The sequence below is a fragment of the Candoia aspera genome, chromosome 1 (assembly GCF_035149785.1).
Source record: "Candoia aspera isolate rCanAsp1 chromosome 1, rCanAsp1.hap2, whole genome shotgun sequence".
Taxonomy (NCBI): Eukaryota; Metazoa; Chordata; class Lepidosauria; order Squamata; family Boidae; genus Candoia; species Candoia aspera.
This window is the reverse complement of record NC_086153.1, coordinates 191,215,570-191,232,345: the sequence shown is the minus strand read 5'-3', so window position 1 is coordinate 191,232,345 and position 16,776 is coordinate 191,215,570. Positions and strand designations below refer to the sequence as shown.

The 16,776-nt window shown below is 40.7% G+C and overlaps 1 protein-coding gene across 1 annotated transcript in view; it reads right to left on the bottom strand.

Moving 5' to 3' along the window:
- Positions 1-2,972: 2,972 nt before the first annotated feature.
- Positions 2,973-16,776, bottom strand: part of CHN1 (chimerin 1) — a 115,408-nt gene continuing 101,604 nt past the window's right edge. Inside the window, exons 9-13 of the mRNA XM_063318154.1 lie at positions 14,743-14,916; positions 12,952-13,029; positions 11,377-11,514; positions 9,577-9,682; positions 2,973-3,858 (exon numbers count right to left, since the gene is read on the bottom strand). Of these exons, the coding sequence (XP_063174224.1) occupies positions 3,687-3,858; positions 9,577-9,682; positions 11,377-11,514; positions 12,952-13,029; positions 14,743-14,916 (668 nt within the window). The 3' untranslated portion in view covers positions 2,973-3,686. The remainder of the gene's footprint in view (positions 3,859-9,576; positions 9,683-11,376; positions 11,515-12,951; positions 13,030-14,742; positions 14,917-16,776) is intronic.

The following is a 16,776-nucleotide window of genomic DNA, read 5'->3' as shown; positions in this document are numbered from 1 at the left end:
TGTACCTACTTTTTTTCACACCAATGAACAGTCCAAATGGCCGTGCTGCAGACCTGATGTCACAGAGGATATCAGTGGCTCACTTTGTCTTTGGCAACAATTGTATTGTTTCCTGCATATGTGAGGTTGTTGGTAAACTATCCATGGTGAAAGGTCCCCTGTGCAAGCACCAAGTCATGTTTGACCCTTTGGAGGGATGCTGTTTTCGCGACGTTTTCTTGGCAGACTATAGTGGGGTGGTTTGCCATTGCCTTCCCCAGTCGTCACCTTCCCCAGCAAGCTGGGTGCTCATTTTACTGACCTTGGAAGGATGGAAGGCTGAGTCGACCTGAGCCAGCTACCTGAGAGAGAATCCAGCTTCTGCTGGGATTGAACTCGGGTCACGGGGAGTTTTTGACTGCCTACCACTCTGCGCCACATGAGGCTTGAACTATCCATAGCCAAAGTCAGTTAAACACATAAGAAATGAAACCAGCCATCAGCCAATAATAGCCAAAGAAATGCAAAAGCGGCAGCTGAGATGGTTGGTCACATTTGCAGAATGCATTTTCAGTGAAGCGACTCTGAAGAACAAAATCCCAGGGATGGAAAGTTCAGCGCAGAGCGCCAAGGATGACCTGAATAAAGATAACTGAAACTGATTGAGCCCAGTGCAGACTGGTCTTGAATCAAGTCAAAATCATAGCAGTGGACAAAGCTCTTTGGTGAGGCATAGTAGCAAATGCCCATAGCCCTGCAGCATCCACAACAGTGTATTTAGTGGCAAAACTATATTCATCCAATTGTGTGCTAGGGAGGTGTCCAAGATCAAGTTTTGGGTGTGTTTGGTATGGACTCCTAGTGGCTACAGAGACAGATACATAGGGAGTCCTTGGTGTTGAGAAAGAACAACACCCCCATGAAGACAAGCAGGGCAAGCCACTGTATCTAAACAGAGAGCAAGGCCCACTCCCTGTTTGCACTGAAGATGTTGCCTAGTCTGGCAATGAAACGTCTGCAAGAAAACAACAAGGCTCAGAGAGCACCAAGGACTCCACAGTTCAACCCTGAGCTACTAATTATTCTCTTCGATTAATACATATATATGTTTTCTTGGTAACAGTACAGAAGCTGTTATCCATTGCTACCTTGAACGATGCTCTGTTGATTTCCCAGTCTCTGCTTAGCTTTTCAAGATCAGCCCCATGCTACTACTGATACACACGGACATGCACACATATACACATAAAAACACAGAGGTAGTATATGACAGCTTTATCAAGGGAATTGAACTAACTAAATCCTATATTACCAAATGAATAAATCAATTTCCACCATTTTCTTATCTAATCTTAAATAGGGAAATATATGGAGTCACCACTGAACAAGATAAGCTTAACTATGGTTGGAATTCATCTAGCTTGAATTGTAGTTGTGCAGCTGGATGATATCAGGTCTTAATTTGGTTGGAACAAAGCACTGAAAGTTTGTTTTTAAATTATTATTAATTTGTTTGTTTACCTGAAAAATGTTCTTGATGAAAATGTTTTGGGCAATTAACTGAAATTATATTGTGCTTTTTGTGTTGGCAGAAGAATATTCTGATCTAGGAAAGGTTAACTTGCCTTGCAAGAAAATCTCCTATTAGAAAGAAACCCTCAAAGCTAAAATAGCAACTCTGTCTACTTCATCCTACATTACTGCTTTAGTTATAGCAGGACTGCAGAGAATCATACCATTCTAATGTAAGATTGCTTTTAAGTACAAACAAGGAATTCCCTGAGATATAAGAAGGATGGAGCTGAGAATCTTGTTTCCACATGTAGGTTGTGGGTCCATGTCCTGTCAGTCCATGATCTTGCCATATTGAGCACCAAGATATAAAATGGGGGGTTGAAGTCTCCTTGCTGTAAGAATCCAATGAATGCAGGTTGATATCATTTCAGGCTTCAGTATTCAACATGGCAAGGTGGAGGACTAAATCTCGAAGGCAGGTTTCGGGACCTGTCTTTTAAACATGTTGACTAAATATACTCTTTGGGCTGAGTAGCTGAACAGGACTCAAGTGTTACTCAGTTCAAGAACCAGTTTGGTGAAGCGGTGAAGGTGCTGGGCTAGAAACCAGGAGATAGTGAGTGCCAGCTGGGTGACTTTGGGCCAGTCCCTCTCTCTCAGCCCAACCCACCTCACAGGGTGGTTGTTGTGGGGAAAATAGGAGGTGGGAGCATTAGGTATATACATGGCCTTGACAAAAAAAATAAAGGCAGAACAAACCCTAAATAAGCTGGAGTAAAGTCATGAAGTCTTGCCTCTTTAAGCTCACCTACAGTGGTACTTAAAAGTTTGTGAACCCTTTTGAATTTTCAATATTTCTGCATACATATAAACTCCTTTTGCCACAGACAAATAGGTAACTTTGGATCATTTTCCTCAATAAATAAATGAACAAGTATAATTTTTTTGACTTGTTTAATTGGCTTCTCTTTATCTAGTTTTAGGGCTTGTGTGGAGAACAGATCATGGTTTAGGTCATATTTATGCAGAAATATTGAAAATTCAAAAGGGTTCACACACATTTATGCACCACTGTACTTAAGTTCACTAATGTTAACAAGAACTTAAGTCTGCTGAATAGGATTGTAAAGCTCCAAGACAGCACAGTTGATTTGACAGACCTTGATTTACTGGGCTTTGGATGCAGTAGACAAAATCTGCATCCAGCTGCCCCTGAAAGAATAGACCAAATCCATGTTATCTGAGGTAATTTGAATGAGTCCCTTAAATTTACATTATTTCTCTCAACTGTAAAATGATGTAAATTGACATAAATGACATAGATTTGGATTTATTGGAGATTCAAGCAAACAGACTTTCCCCCAATGGTCCATTAAACTGAAGTTTTACTGTAAGTTCTATTGAACAAGGTAAGATTTCCTTCCCAAATAAATATGGGCTGTATCACTCACTTGATAACAAATTACAGCCAATCTTGGTAAGATTCTAAAGCAAAACTTTAATAAATTAATATGCATGCCCAGTAGAAGTACAAAAAGACAATGGAAAACAACAAAGCCACTTTCATTCATTCAGTGTTGCCATCTTTAACTGGAAATACACTAAAAGGCTTTACTTAAAATGGCAGTCAGAATGTTTCTGATACATGGAAATTTATTCCGACATTTAAATAACTGTTATGAAACCCAACAAAAATTATCCTTCAAGTAGGTAAAGAATTAAAGATGTCAATAAACATTTAGAAGTTCTGGTTCTCTGTAGTTTGTTCCCCCCTCCCCCTCTGAAATATCAGAAACCAATTACAGAACAGAACAGAAATCCACCACAGATCTACATCAAGAAACATGCTAAACCACAGTCACAGACTATTTCAGAATGCAGATGTTGACTCCTTCTCCTGAGTTCTTTGTAGGAGAAGCCTCACAAAAGAGGGTGAGCAGGAAGCAGATCAGGTTAACTGAATTTCTGGACTAGGATAAAACAGCCCACAGCTATGAGCCCTGGGAAGTAGAGCATACGATCATCTCTCCCCAATAGGTTTCTGTATGGGGGTCGCAAAAGCAACATAATAAGCACCTTTCATACAGCACAACCTCACAATAAGAATTCAGCTGCAGGACCTGGCTCAATTATTCATAGTCCTCAGATTTTTCTTGCCATCCACTACAAACATTTTCACACACATGCCAAGTTCAAAATAAAATATCTTCATTTTTTATAAGCATCTCCACCACAAGTCTCTGATAACGAATATCATTTAGGGCAGCCATTGCATCTAGCCCGGGTGCTCGCATAAGTGTTGGTCCAAAAACAATGCCAAGGTTTTCTGCATTCATGAGATTCTTCTTTTCATGGAGAGTTACCCTGGAACAAGACAGAATGTGATTAATATGTGAGCCATCAGAAGATTTAATGAGCTGTAATCGTGATCTCATCAACCCAGAAATGAAAAGTGTCACGTGAAGTACAAATTAAAGACAGCTTTAATGGTCATAACCACAGCCCCTGCACAAAACTAAAATTTTCAGGGTTCCCTAGTTAACAGTTATGGAAATGCTCCAATGAGGCTTATAAAGAGCGATGGGTAAGGCTATAGCCATAAGGCAGACTGATGGGAGGAAGAACAAAATAAATAAAATATTAGACCTCTTGTGAGTAAGGTGCTGGAGCTAACAAAGGGTGGTTATATATATATATATATATATATATATATATATAATGTGTGTGTGTGTGCGCGTGCATGTATGTGTGTGTGTGTATATAATTTCCCCCCAGGTTCTCTTGTCTCGTCCATGTCCAGTGGCTGGATGGTGTAGTGGTTACAGCGCTGCCTTTGGAGCAGGAGAACGGGGTTCAAATCCTGGCTGCACCGACCTTACCAGTAGGGGTCCTTGGGCAAAGACCCCCTAACGCTTCACCTACCTACCTCAAATATGAGAGTGACACAAACTAAGAGAGTCATGCCGGCTCGGATGTCGCTGGATTTTATATTTATTATCTTATTTATGTTTCTGAACTGTGATTGGGGCTTAGATGTTTTTACTATCCTTTTTATTGTAAACCACCCAGAGTCCCCCATTGGGGGAGAGGGGCAGTAATATAAATCAAATAAATAAATAAATAAATAAATAATAAGGTCCACATCAGATGTTGGGGAACCAGGACAATCAAACGATAAGTGGGCTGCTGGAACAAGCCATACAGGTTTTGGCTGGAGGTACAGCCAAGACATGAAGCTGGAGCTTCATTGCCACCCCCTCCATTACAGAGCACAGCAGCTGATATAAGGCAAAAGATCATGGATAAACTAGCTACAATCAACTCTCGAGACTGATTACCAAGGCTTAGTGGAGAAGTACCATCAGACAGTATGCTAGAAGATGCCAACAGAGCCCTCATGACAATCCCTACTACCAGCATAACACAACAAATGAACTGGTATATGCTACAGCTGCTCTAATCCTGGAGATGCTTGGCCACACGATAAAGAAAAATAGCAGTACATCCCCACTCCCCCAGAAAATGAGGTTGGAGGCTAAGATCAAGGCAACTCAGAGAGAAGTTAGTCAGCTGGTGGACCTACAGAAGCGTGTGGAGATTAAGGATAAGACTCGGCTACTGAAAAAATACAAGGGCCTGACTCCATCTGAAGCCCTAGAGACTGCTAAACAAAGGCTCACAGCCCTGGCTACCAGGCTAAGGAGATACACTAGAGAAGCAGAGGCCAAAATGATAAGTGCCCTGTTCGCCAAAGAACCATCCAAGGTGTACTCCCAACTGCAGTGCAACAACAGAGAAACAACAGAGGCACCAAACAGCAGAAACAGAACAGTATTGGAAGAACATATGGGAGAAAGAGAGGAGACAGAACACCAGTGCAAAGTGGCTGCAGGACCTGAGAGCAGACCACAGCAATCTCCCAGAGCAGGAACCATCACGGTATCAGACATCCAACAGCAGGTCAAGGACATAACTATTTTATTTTCTATTTATATCAGTTGTTTGCATTGTATTTTACGGCTTTTATGGTTTTAATTGTCAATTTTATTGTAAACCACCCAGAGTCCCCTTTTTGGGGGAGATGGGTGGTGATAGAAATTTGAAAAATAAATAAATAAAATAAATAAATGAAGAGCTGGACAGCATCTGGTTCAGACACGATCCACACCTACCAGCTAGTGCATGAACGCCTAGCAGCACAGATGAACCAGCTGCTAGTAGCAGGCTCCCACCCAGACTGGCTAACACAAGGAAGGACAGGGCTGATCATGAAAGACCCCCACAAGGGAACAGCACTGTCCAACTACTCACCAATTACCTGCCTCCCCACAACATGGAAAGTCCTATCGGCATCATAGCTGCCAAGCTGCAGGACCATACAGGCCAGTACATGAGCACAGCTCAGAAGGGCATTGGGAAGGTCACCAGAGGCTCAAAACACCAGCTGCTCATAGATAGAGCAGTTGCCTAAGACTGAAGGTTTAGAGAGACCAGTCTGAGCACAGCCTGGATTGACTACAGGAAAGCCTATGACTCAATGCCACACCCATGGATCTGTGAATGCCTGGCACTATACAAAGTCAACAGGACACTAAGGACCTTCCTCAAGAACTCAATGGGACTGTGGAAGACAACACTGGAAGGCAACTCAAGACGGCTCTCACAAGTGGCCCTCAAGTGCAGCATATACCAAGGTTATGCACTGTCCCCACTGCTGTTCTGCATAGGCTTGAACCCGCTCAGCCAGATAATCAGTAGTAGTAAAGAGAGGGAAGGGAATAAAGAGAGGGAAGGTAGTTAAGACTGATGGGGTGGAACTACCAGCAGGCCACATAGCAGACATACAGACCAGCTACAAGTACCTTGGTATCCCACAGACACATGGGAACCATGAGGAGGAGGCAAGGAAGACAGCAACCACCAAGTACCACCAAAGGATAAGACAGGTCCTGAAGAACCAGCTCAATGGGAAGAACAAGATCCACGCCATCAACATGTATGCCCTGCCAGTCCACTTGGACAGATGGCTCCCTCCACAGAGCCATCTACTTCCTGCTGCACTTCGGGAAGGATCTTGATGATTCTTTATGGGATGGTATCGTTTAGTTTATTGTGTTTTAAAACATGTATTTGGATGTTACTTGTAAACAAGTTTGGAAAGATTTATGTCCTGAAAGTCAACATATAAGTAAGTAAAAGCTATTTTGAGCCTAAGATGCCATTATGAATCCCACGGAGGAAGGATAAAAGTCTAAAAGTGAGTAGGACCATGTGCCTTTATAAAAGGTTACCCTTGCCTCTTCTATGCTCATGACATAAAGCAGTAAAACGTAATGCAGCCACTTCCAAAGCCGCTACAGAAAGACAAGCTTCCACAGATCGTGTACCTTCTGCATCTAGCTAATGAGTACAGTAGGAATGACTGCCCCCTCCCTGTTTCTGCTTTAATGGCATAGCATACATACAAACTGCTGTCTTGAGAGGCTACGATTTGCTTTATGGTGGTTAATTGCCTGTTTCAGAAAAAACCCCTCACATTTGTAAATTAGTTTTTGAACAGATTAAACAAAAGCTCTAACGGATATTACTGATTTACAACTCAAGATAAATGCCATTAAGGATTTAGTCGTTAAATAACTAAATTTCCATTATTGGAAAGTTCATGAATTATAAAGAAAACATTAAAAAACCATCCCAAAGGCTCTGTTTAATGTAGAATTAAATCATACCAGACACCTATAACGATAGACAGGAGCTGTAAGTTTGGGAACAATTGGTTTGGAAGTTGGCCAGTCTTTGCCCTGAGCTGACTTTTCAAGCTGGTATTTTAAAGGACCAGGGTCAGATCTGAGCAGTATTCTTTCCCTCCAACTGAGAAATCAGATTGCCTCTAACTAGGTAACTACAATGAGGAAGACCCAAGTCAAGATTACTTCCAACAATGAAGCAGTGCCCCCACAGATTTGGTTAGAGAGTTGGGCCAACACTCTAGCTTAAATGCATTTCAAACTTATAGCAGATAGTGATGGTGAAGTAAGACAAGCTGGTCAGAAAACCTTTAAGTACAGAGACTGAGACTAAGAAACAAGCTAGGTAGATTGAGATAGATTGCTTCGAAAATCGGGTACCAGTTCTTAGTTACAGGGCAATTAATGTAGTGGAGACTGGCTCTGATTTCTACACAAGAAATGGATAAATCTCACTTGTCTGCTAGTAAAAAGAGAGGCAGTTCTGGCCTCTGAGTAGAAATAAATGGTAAGAAGATCTGACTTCATAAAGGACAAAAAATGATTGAACACCTCAGGCTAGTTCCTCTGAATTCCTTAGCAATCTTGGGTACTAGGGAAACACTTAGATAATCTATACTACTGATCTGGATATTCTGTAGTTTAATCTACGCATAACTGTCTACCTCTGACTGGCAATACCTCCCCCCTCAATCAGAAGAAGTGTCCTTTATTTGTTGCTGCACCTGCCCTGTGAAACAGCATACCCCACCTCTCCCCAAAACCTGGATGGTTCCAACCCAGCTGGCCTTCAGAAAGGCTCTGAAGATGAGGATCTTCTCTTGGGCATGGGCCAGGATGTTGTGTGAGCCATCAGAATGTGTTAATATGAGTGAGGTGAATTTTGGTCCTCAAGTGCAGTTTCATGTAGACTACATTGGCACACCAGGTGAATTTGCATGAAGACCCTCCTGGTCAAGCTGCCACCTGCTCATCAAGCACAAACTATGAGTCCAGGAGGACCCCCAAATTGCACACCAACTTTGAATTGTGGAATGCAAGCCCATTAAGAAACAATGATGGAAAATCACTGGCACCCAGAGTGCTATGTATCCACAGCTGTTTGGTCTTGTCAGGGTTGAGTTTGAGCCTATTCTTCCCCATCATACCCATCCCTAACGGGTATGGAGCCTCCAGGCACTGGGATATGACTTCAATAACATCACTTGGTCAACCAGGGGTCAAAATATACAGCTGAGTATCATGGGTGTACTGATGGTCAGTGGATGTCCTTGCCCAATGACTTCATGTACACGTAAACAAGAGAGGTGACAGTGTCAAAATCTGAGTTGCTCTGAAAACCAGGGATTTGGGTCAGACCTCTCCCTGTTTGTCAACCCTGACTGGAAGCAGCCATGGAGAAAGGAGAAAAACCACCACAACACCAAGCCTCCCACTTCCAAACCCTGTAGCCAGTCCTGAAGGATACTACGATTAATGGTATCAAGAGCTGCTGAGAGATCAAGAAGAACTAGGATAGCTGCATCATGCCCACCCTGGCTCAGCCAGAGATTATCAGCAAGTGCAATCAATGCTCTTGCTGTACAATGCCTTGGACTGAAATGAGTCTAGATAACCTGTTTCTTCCAGAGATTTCTAGAAGGTAAACCAACCATACTCTCTACAACTTTATTCCAAAAGAGAAGGTTGGAGATTGGACAAAAACATTGTCCAGAACTGTTAGAGCCAATGATAGCTTCTTGAGGTGGAACCACTCCTTCTCTCAAGAATAAATTCTCCACTGCAGGGCTCCAACCACATGTCACCTCCCAGAAGGCCTTAATCAACTATGAGGGACAAGGTTTTAATAAACAGGCAGCCAGACTAAAAGTTGTGAGGATCCTGTCCACCTCCTCGGAGTCCTAGGGTCAAACAAAGCTATGCCTTGGTCAACTCAGCAGGACCTGCCCAGTCAGAATCTAACTCAGTGGATCTGAGCAACTTTATCTAGTAGATGTCTACAATAGGCCAGGCGGTTACCTGTGAACACAATACGAATGGAAAAATAATTGTTTTGCCACTCTTATCACAACAGTAGAATCCCTAACATGGGCTCTTACACATGATCTGTCAGATTCGCTCTTGGACGTTCTCCACCAGTGCTGTAGGCATCTTCTGTTGTTTCTTCTCCCAAAGTTCCTTGGAGAACCAAGGAATCTCATGGGATTGACAAACAGGGAGAGGCCACATATGTAGAGCGCAAAGGACTTAAAAATGGCAGCAGTTAGCACAAGAACCTGGAACAAAAAAAACTCTTGATGGGCTTGGGATGAGGACAAGACCTTTCATTTAATACCTCTTTAAATGTGCCATGAGATAGCGTAATGTTTCACAGTGCGCAGGTGGCAGTAGCTTCAGTGCTTTGTGAAGTATTTCCAGCTGTTCATCAGGATCTGTGGTTTCTGAAATTGAAACATCTGATCATCAACTTTAAGCCAAAAGGTGCACAAAATAAAGTTAGAGGAGCCTCTTCCCAGATTTTTTCCACAAATTTCCACTATTGTCCAAATGAATTATGTACACAGAAAAGAAAAGCAGATAAAGACTATCTTTTCTTTAAGTGTCAGGTGGGAAAAGAACTTCTGCCTGTCCTTGGGCAGAAAAGAAACAACAGAGGGAGACTAAGTGTGCTCAACTGAATCAGAGTTTAACATTAGGTGTGCTTAGATTACAGACATCAGTATGCTGGTGAGGGCTTCCCTTGATTCCAGCCTTGCTCTCTTCCCCTTGATCTTTAAAAAAAGATTAATTTTTAAAAATGCAAGTATCAGTCTCCAGCATCATCCTTTTTTCCAAGAATATGTCTGAGCTCCATATATGTCTCAGGAATTCTTAGAAAATAGCTCAGTGGCTTGGAAATACACTTGCCTATCTTGAAAAAAGACGAGATTACATTCAGGTGATAAGGAGCATCCTGGGGGTTAGCATCAGGGGTGCTGGGCAGCAGTGTCTCCAAGCTTGGCTTCTGGCAAAGGGATGTGTTGTGGCTGGCCACACCCACCAAGGCAGTATTTTGTGAGGATGCTCATATCATCTCAAAATTGCTCACTGTTCACTTAAATAAAAGTGTTATTGTTCTCAGTTTACATAGATAGCTGTGTATACAGCATTTATCTGTTACAAATGAAACTTCAATACTGTAACTGTCTGATCCACATGGCATCCCTCATAGAGGAGAAGTTTATTTTAAATTTGTAGGTAATTTCTAAGCCATCTAGTATTAGTCACTATTTTGATACTAGCATGTGAATTAGGAAGCAGTTATCCATTGGTTTTTACACTGTTCTGAATTTTGTAATACAATTCTGAGCTTAAAAATGGCTGAATAAAAAAAACTGCATGCAAATTTTCAATCAACACTGAATGCATGAATACTACTTTTAATAACTACATGGAAAGCCTCACATTCAAAGTCCAAAGAAAGTGGCTTTCTTGACCTCTTGAAAGTCTCTTGGAAGCATTTGGTTGGCTCCCATTTCAATGACTCTTACAAGCACATGGCTAGAAAAACACTCAATCTGAAAACATTCTTGTATTTCAGAGGCATTATTTATCTGAATAAGCTGACAAATGCGGGCAACTTTGTTTAATCCTGTTGCTACCTGAACCTGAATGGCTGGTCTAGAGATTAAAAATACTGAAGCTGCAAGCACACAGCTGTCCCTTGAAGAACCAATGACAGAAAAACTCGCTGTTCTCTATGAACTGAATATACTGCCTTTGAGAAGGCTGCCACAGCACCACTGATAACCAGTTGTCCAATACTGTGTATCCTGGTAATGGACTTGCTACACCAAGGTATGTCTTCTGTTGCTTAAGAAAAATGGCAGATCTCTTCAAAAGATGGAATACGGCTAGCTCTTTAAAGATGAGGAAATCTGGCTCTGCAATATGCATATATACCTTATTTTGAAGAAGAAACTTGTTTCAAACAAACATTGGTATGCTCCTCGCCTTGAGTTATTTGTAATAATAATTTTTTTAAAAGGTGGGATAAAAAAATTATAAATAAACAAATAAACGGCACGAAAAATTTAGACAAAATTCACGGTAATAAAAACTACCCATTTGAGAAATGATACAATTCAAAACTTACTTGCAGATTCTATGAATTTTGGGTAGGCGTCATATGTGATTAATGGAATTGGCAGATCCCTGAAGTAGAGTTTAAGTGCACCAGTGATAATATTGATATCTTCATACATATTCACGGAAATGTCTGCTTTTTCCCCATCTGTACATAAATAGAGGGGGGTGGACTCCAAATTGTAAATATACATAATATTAACAAATGGAATTATAATTTGCAGTGATATTTAGGACACAATACATACATTGTTTTACATAGAATACAGAAGCAGGAACAAGTTAAAATATATTTTGAAATAATGAGACTGTCCTAGCCTATTGACTTTTCAAGGTCTGTGTCATTCTTTTCTGCATAGGTAAAGGTAAAGGTTTCCCTTGACGTAAAGTCCAGTCGAATCCGACTCTAGGGGGCGGTGCTCATCTCCGTTTCTAAGCCTTGGAGCCGGCGTTGTCATAGACACTTCCGGGTCATGTGGCCAGCATGACGACTCGGAACGCCGTTACCTTCCCGCCTGAAGCGGTACCTATTGATCTACTCACATTTGCATGTTTTCGAACTGCTAGGTGAGCAGGAGCTGGGACGAGCAACGGGAGCTCACCCCGCCGCGCGGTTTCGAACCGCCAACCTTCCGATTGACAGCTCAGCGGTTTAACCCGCAGCGCCACCGCGTCCCTAACCTTTTCTGCATAGAAACAAAATATAACGTAGAGAAAACTGCCTGTGATACATACTAGCTATGCTCTGTGATTCAGCTGCAGACTACATGGCCACTTTAATTTCTATTCTCACAGAATTGTAATTGATTTCAGTGGGATTTGGGCAGAGTCATGCCTTTTAAATTCAGGATTATTTTTTCAAATAAAGCGACTGAAATGACATAGAAAGTCAGACATGGACCAACGGAGTTCTTCTTGATTTGTTACTCCTACAATGGAACTAGCAGAATGAGAGACTACAGCATCCATAATCTCCAACCATTAGTGATAACAAGTGTAGTCCAACATACACTGAGAATGTCAGACTAGGAAAGGTTGCACAAACTCATATTCAAAGCAAACCTTCAACTTCTTTGAATTAATATTAACTGAGTCTTTAGCCTCATTAGCAAATTAACACAGATGATAAAAAGTTAATTACAGTCATCTCCTAGTATTATTCATAAGAACAAGTGCTACAGTAGGTCAGATGACTATGACTAAGTAGTCACAGATTGTGCACTTTAAAAGATTTTTAAGGCCACTGTCAGAAATCAAAGCTAATTCTCCAGACTTGTTTTGGACAACAAGCTGTGAAATGGCTGAGATCTAAGCAGCTGCTTAAAGCATGCCCAATAGTTTGAGTATATCTAGTTTGGTTTTTATTATTTCCTCCCTGGACCACTGATCTAACCTACCCAGCACATCAGGTCACAGCATACCAAGCTTTTGCAGGTGCAAAAATGCTTCATATTTGGCATCACTGGGAGGACTGCCGTTGAAGAAGCAAATGCAGCCTCCTGCTAGGCATGCAACATTCATTCACTGAATCCTAGCCAGTAAGATAGATGTAAGTATTATGGTCAGCACTGAGTTAAGAACATACCTCGATCAAAAGCCATCTTGACATCTTCAATCAGATCACTGAATCCTGATACTCTGTAGAGTCCTTCAGAATTGAGTCCTTTTAAATTAAAAGCATTACTAGATTAAACAGTAGTTGTTTTCTGACAGACATGTACTTTACTGTTAGCTGTACATAAACTAGAGTTCACTTTTTAAAGCTGCAACTTTCTTACTCAGCATAAATTTATGATTGGCATTCAATTATTCTGTGCGAACATATTTATGATAATGTTTCTGGAATAAGGAAGATGCCATACCTACATACTCATTCTGCTTCTCCCTTTCAGGGTAAACAGTTTTATACAAAGTGCAGATAAGAAGTGTAAATAATAAGCCCAAGAAATTATGTGAAAACCTTGACTGATCAAAGCCAAGATGCGTGCGGGCCCATCTGGTGACATCCATGACATATAAAAGATTGTAATGCAGTATAAGACAGGAATTAACAAATGAAATGATAGTACCAAAAATAGATATGCAGTGTCTCTCTGAAGCTAAGAGAAAGGGAAGGGATGTGATGAAGGCAGTTTACATAGCCGTTTACCACTTCTGCTTATGAAGTGGAGCTGATAAATACATGCACACGAGTGAAGGTGTGGGTTTCATTATGAATGAAAGGGCTAAAATGTATGTCAAAAAATATTAATTGATGCCAATCAATTAGGCTGCTGAAGGTATATATGAAATTAAGAACCCACAGGCTGGTGACCGGTTGCATATTATGCTCCAGGGATAATAAAAGACCCAGGGATGAATTTTGAGAAAAACTGGGCAATGTTCTGATTGAATGTAATCCAAGGGGAAAAAAATTCTGTTAAGAGATGTGAATGGATGGGTGGAAATGATGTGAAAGAATATAGAAAAACTGGCTGGACCATTTGGAAACCCCAAAATGAATAAGAATATTGACTGGTGAGTTATCTGCTTAGAAAAAGCTCTCAGTTTTGAATACAGTGTTTATGCGTAATTCCTATGTACACACAGAAAAAGGATCAGTCAAAAAGCATGACTGATCTGATTATTTATGATACAAGTGAAAGAATTAGTGAAGGATACAGGAGTAGTAAGAGGTTCTGAATGCTGGAGAGACCATTCCTGTGTCAAGAGTGGAACATGGGGAAAAACAGACATGGAAGAAAAGGAGAGAAGTGAAAGAGATGAGAGTAAAAGCAAACCAAATGGAGGAAGAGCAAGTATGAATCCTGCATAAAGAAACGTATTAGAAGACAGATTTCCAAAAAGAATGAACGGAAAGCAGATGCAAGGAAAGAGGATGCAGAAGCTGCCTTGAAAAAAATGGAAGGAATTATGTTACAGAGCATGACAGAAGTGTGTGGAGAAAGATGCCATAAAATTATAAAAGAATCTGAAAAGAACCCTCTCATATTGGATATTTACATTAATTTACATATATTTAAAATTATAAACAAGCATAGAGAAGAAAGACTTGGAGGAGGACATCTATCTATTTCTCACAAAAATGATTTCAAAATAGGAATGTTTAAGTTCTCAGTAGCATAAATATCATCTGAGACTAATGGAACAATATTTTGCTATCTCAGTACTATTAAAGAAATTAAAAGGCAGTAATATGGGGATTTGCTATAGAATACCATTTTCTAAATGAATGGGAATTAGGTTTTTTTTTCTCAAGGCCACTGATAATTGGAAGACGCCCTGTGTAAAACTAGTTAGAGCTAACCCCCAGCTGAGTGAGATCAATCTAAAGGGATGATTAGCAAGGCAACCAAATCATTTAGACATGCTTTACCTCTAGACTCAATTTCCCTAATGCACATGTCTACAACCATTGGCCTCTTGGTTAGGTGTACTTTTACTAGCGTAGTGAGATCACAGCTGTACACTTTTTTGACATGCTTCAAGTCTGGCTTGCAGTCATTTGGGACCATCTTGGAGCACTGTTTATGAACATTTAAGCCACAATCTGATGAAAGAAGCAGACAAAAAGAAATGTTAGCATGAGATTTAGTGCAATGAAATTATACCTGTAAACTATGCAACACTCCCAAAGACACTGCTATAGTTGTGTGGATTTGTGTGGGACGTGAAGCAGATCAGCATAGAATTCATTATCACTTAATCGCAACATCAATCTTCGCAGGTAACTAGGCTATGGGATACCTGTCAGTTTAATTTCTTAAATACTAGTGCACTAAATTAGGGAACTGGGTAGAGCTGGGCGATTTTGCCCAATAGAGCTGGGCAATTTTGCCAGTGGCAAAATACCTTTTTAGCTCTGAAGCTTTCAAAGCCTGGCAGCAGAACAAATAGGTTACATATCTAGCTACCTACCATAAATTCCGTGGACACATTCAGAAGACATGTGAAGCTATGCCCAGCAAGCTGCCTGAACCCTCTTTAGCTCAAGACAGAGCTTAGCTATGGTTACCATAAGCCATGAGCAAGTGCATTTTGCAAAGGCATCCTACACTGAGGTAATCCAATATTGATTCTGGAACACCCCACCAAAAGAGAGGTCATTCCGAATGCTGCTGCTGGAACCCCTTTGAGATTCCTAGTCCTTTCTTGATGCAAAGTGTATGTTTTACCATCAACCTTTCTCCCTTTCCCTGTATGTGTGTGCGTGCATGTGAGTCAAAGCAGAAACACTATTATTAAAACTAATCATCTGAATTCATTGCTGGTCTCCTTCAAAGCCTCTAAAACCAGCAATCCTCTTTATCTCATTATCAGGTTACCCAAATGTTTTGTAGTTTTCTCAGACCACCGAGGCAGAGGAGATTAGACCATATTTAATTTTATTAGCTGGCAAAAAGCTTCAAAAACATTGTGAAATGGATTTTCAGATACATTAAGCTAAAATGTCTCAGACGAGCTGCTCTTTCTCTGTTAATTTCTAGAGCACTGCGGAAAAGGTTTTATATTTAGGAGCAGAAAATATCGACTTTAACATTTTCCACTGAAAGCTGAAATAATGTGCTTTTATTAATGCATGAGCAAACACAAGAACTATAAGCACTGTATTAAGGCTGCCCCAGGAGGATCTATTTCAAATATTTGCTGGGAGTACAATAAGCAGAGCTGTCACTTTCCCTTCTACTGCTGGTTTGATTTTCTTCATCCCTAACCTTCAACTTACTTATAATTCACGAAAATATACAGTTGCCAAGTTCGCATTATAGAAGCATCATAGTGTGTTAAATACAGGACCATCCTATTTGTAAGTTACATTGGAGAAGAGTAAGTACAGCGTCAGGTTTAAGAACGAACATAAATGGGAAAAAGACTTATATGCTATTCATAAAGACAACTAGAGAGTCCTAATACTTTTACGATTGCTGTGAAATCAGAATTGGATTTGAGATTAAGTATATGAAATAAGCTACTTCAGATATGCTCCATTTGGGGCCAATTCAAGGGCAATTTAGGATTGGGGAATATATACTTGCTAAGAATACTGAGGGAAAGATGCATTTGCTGTTCTTTGTATGAGCTTATCTCAGTTCAATAAAAAACGCTAGGAGAATAATCAAGATGGTACATCTTGCTTGTTCAGTAGACACCACTGAAAACACAGATTTTCAACTAGATCCCAGTGCTAAGTTTGCCATCTTACGGGAGAATTTCTAAAGAGAAAAATCTACATTCCCATTTTGAAGTAACAGGACAATCCATCACTAACGGAATTCAGGAAATCTGCCAGGCAACAATTTGGTCTGTTTTTGCGGAAAAGTACAGCTTTTACATTTGCTCCTCCCTACCTTTCTCCAAAGGACATGGTCCATGGGCTGGCTGCAGGAGGAAGGAGTGGGGATCTAGGAGA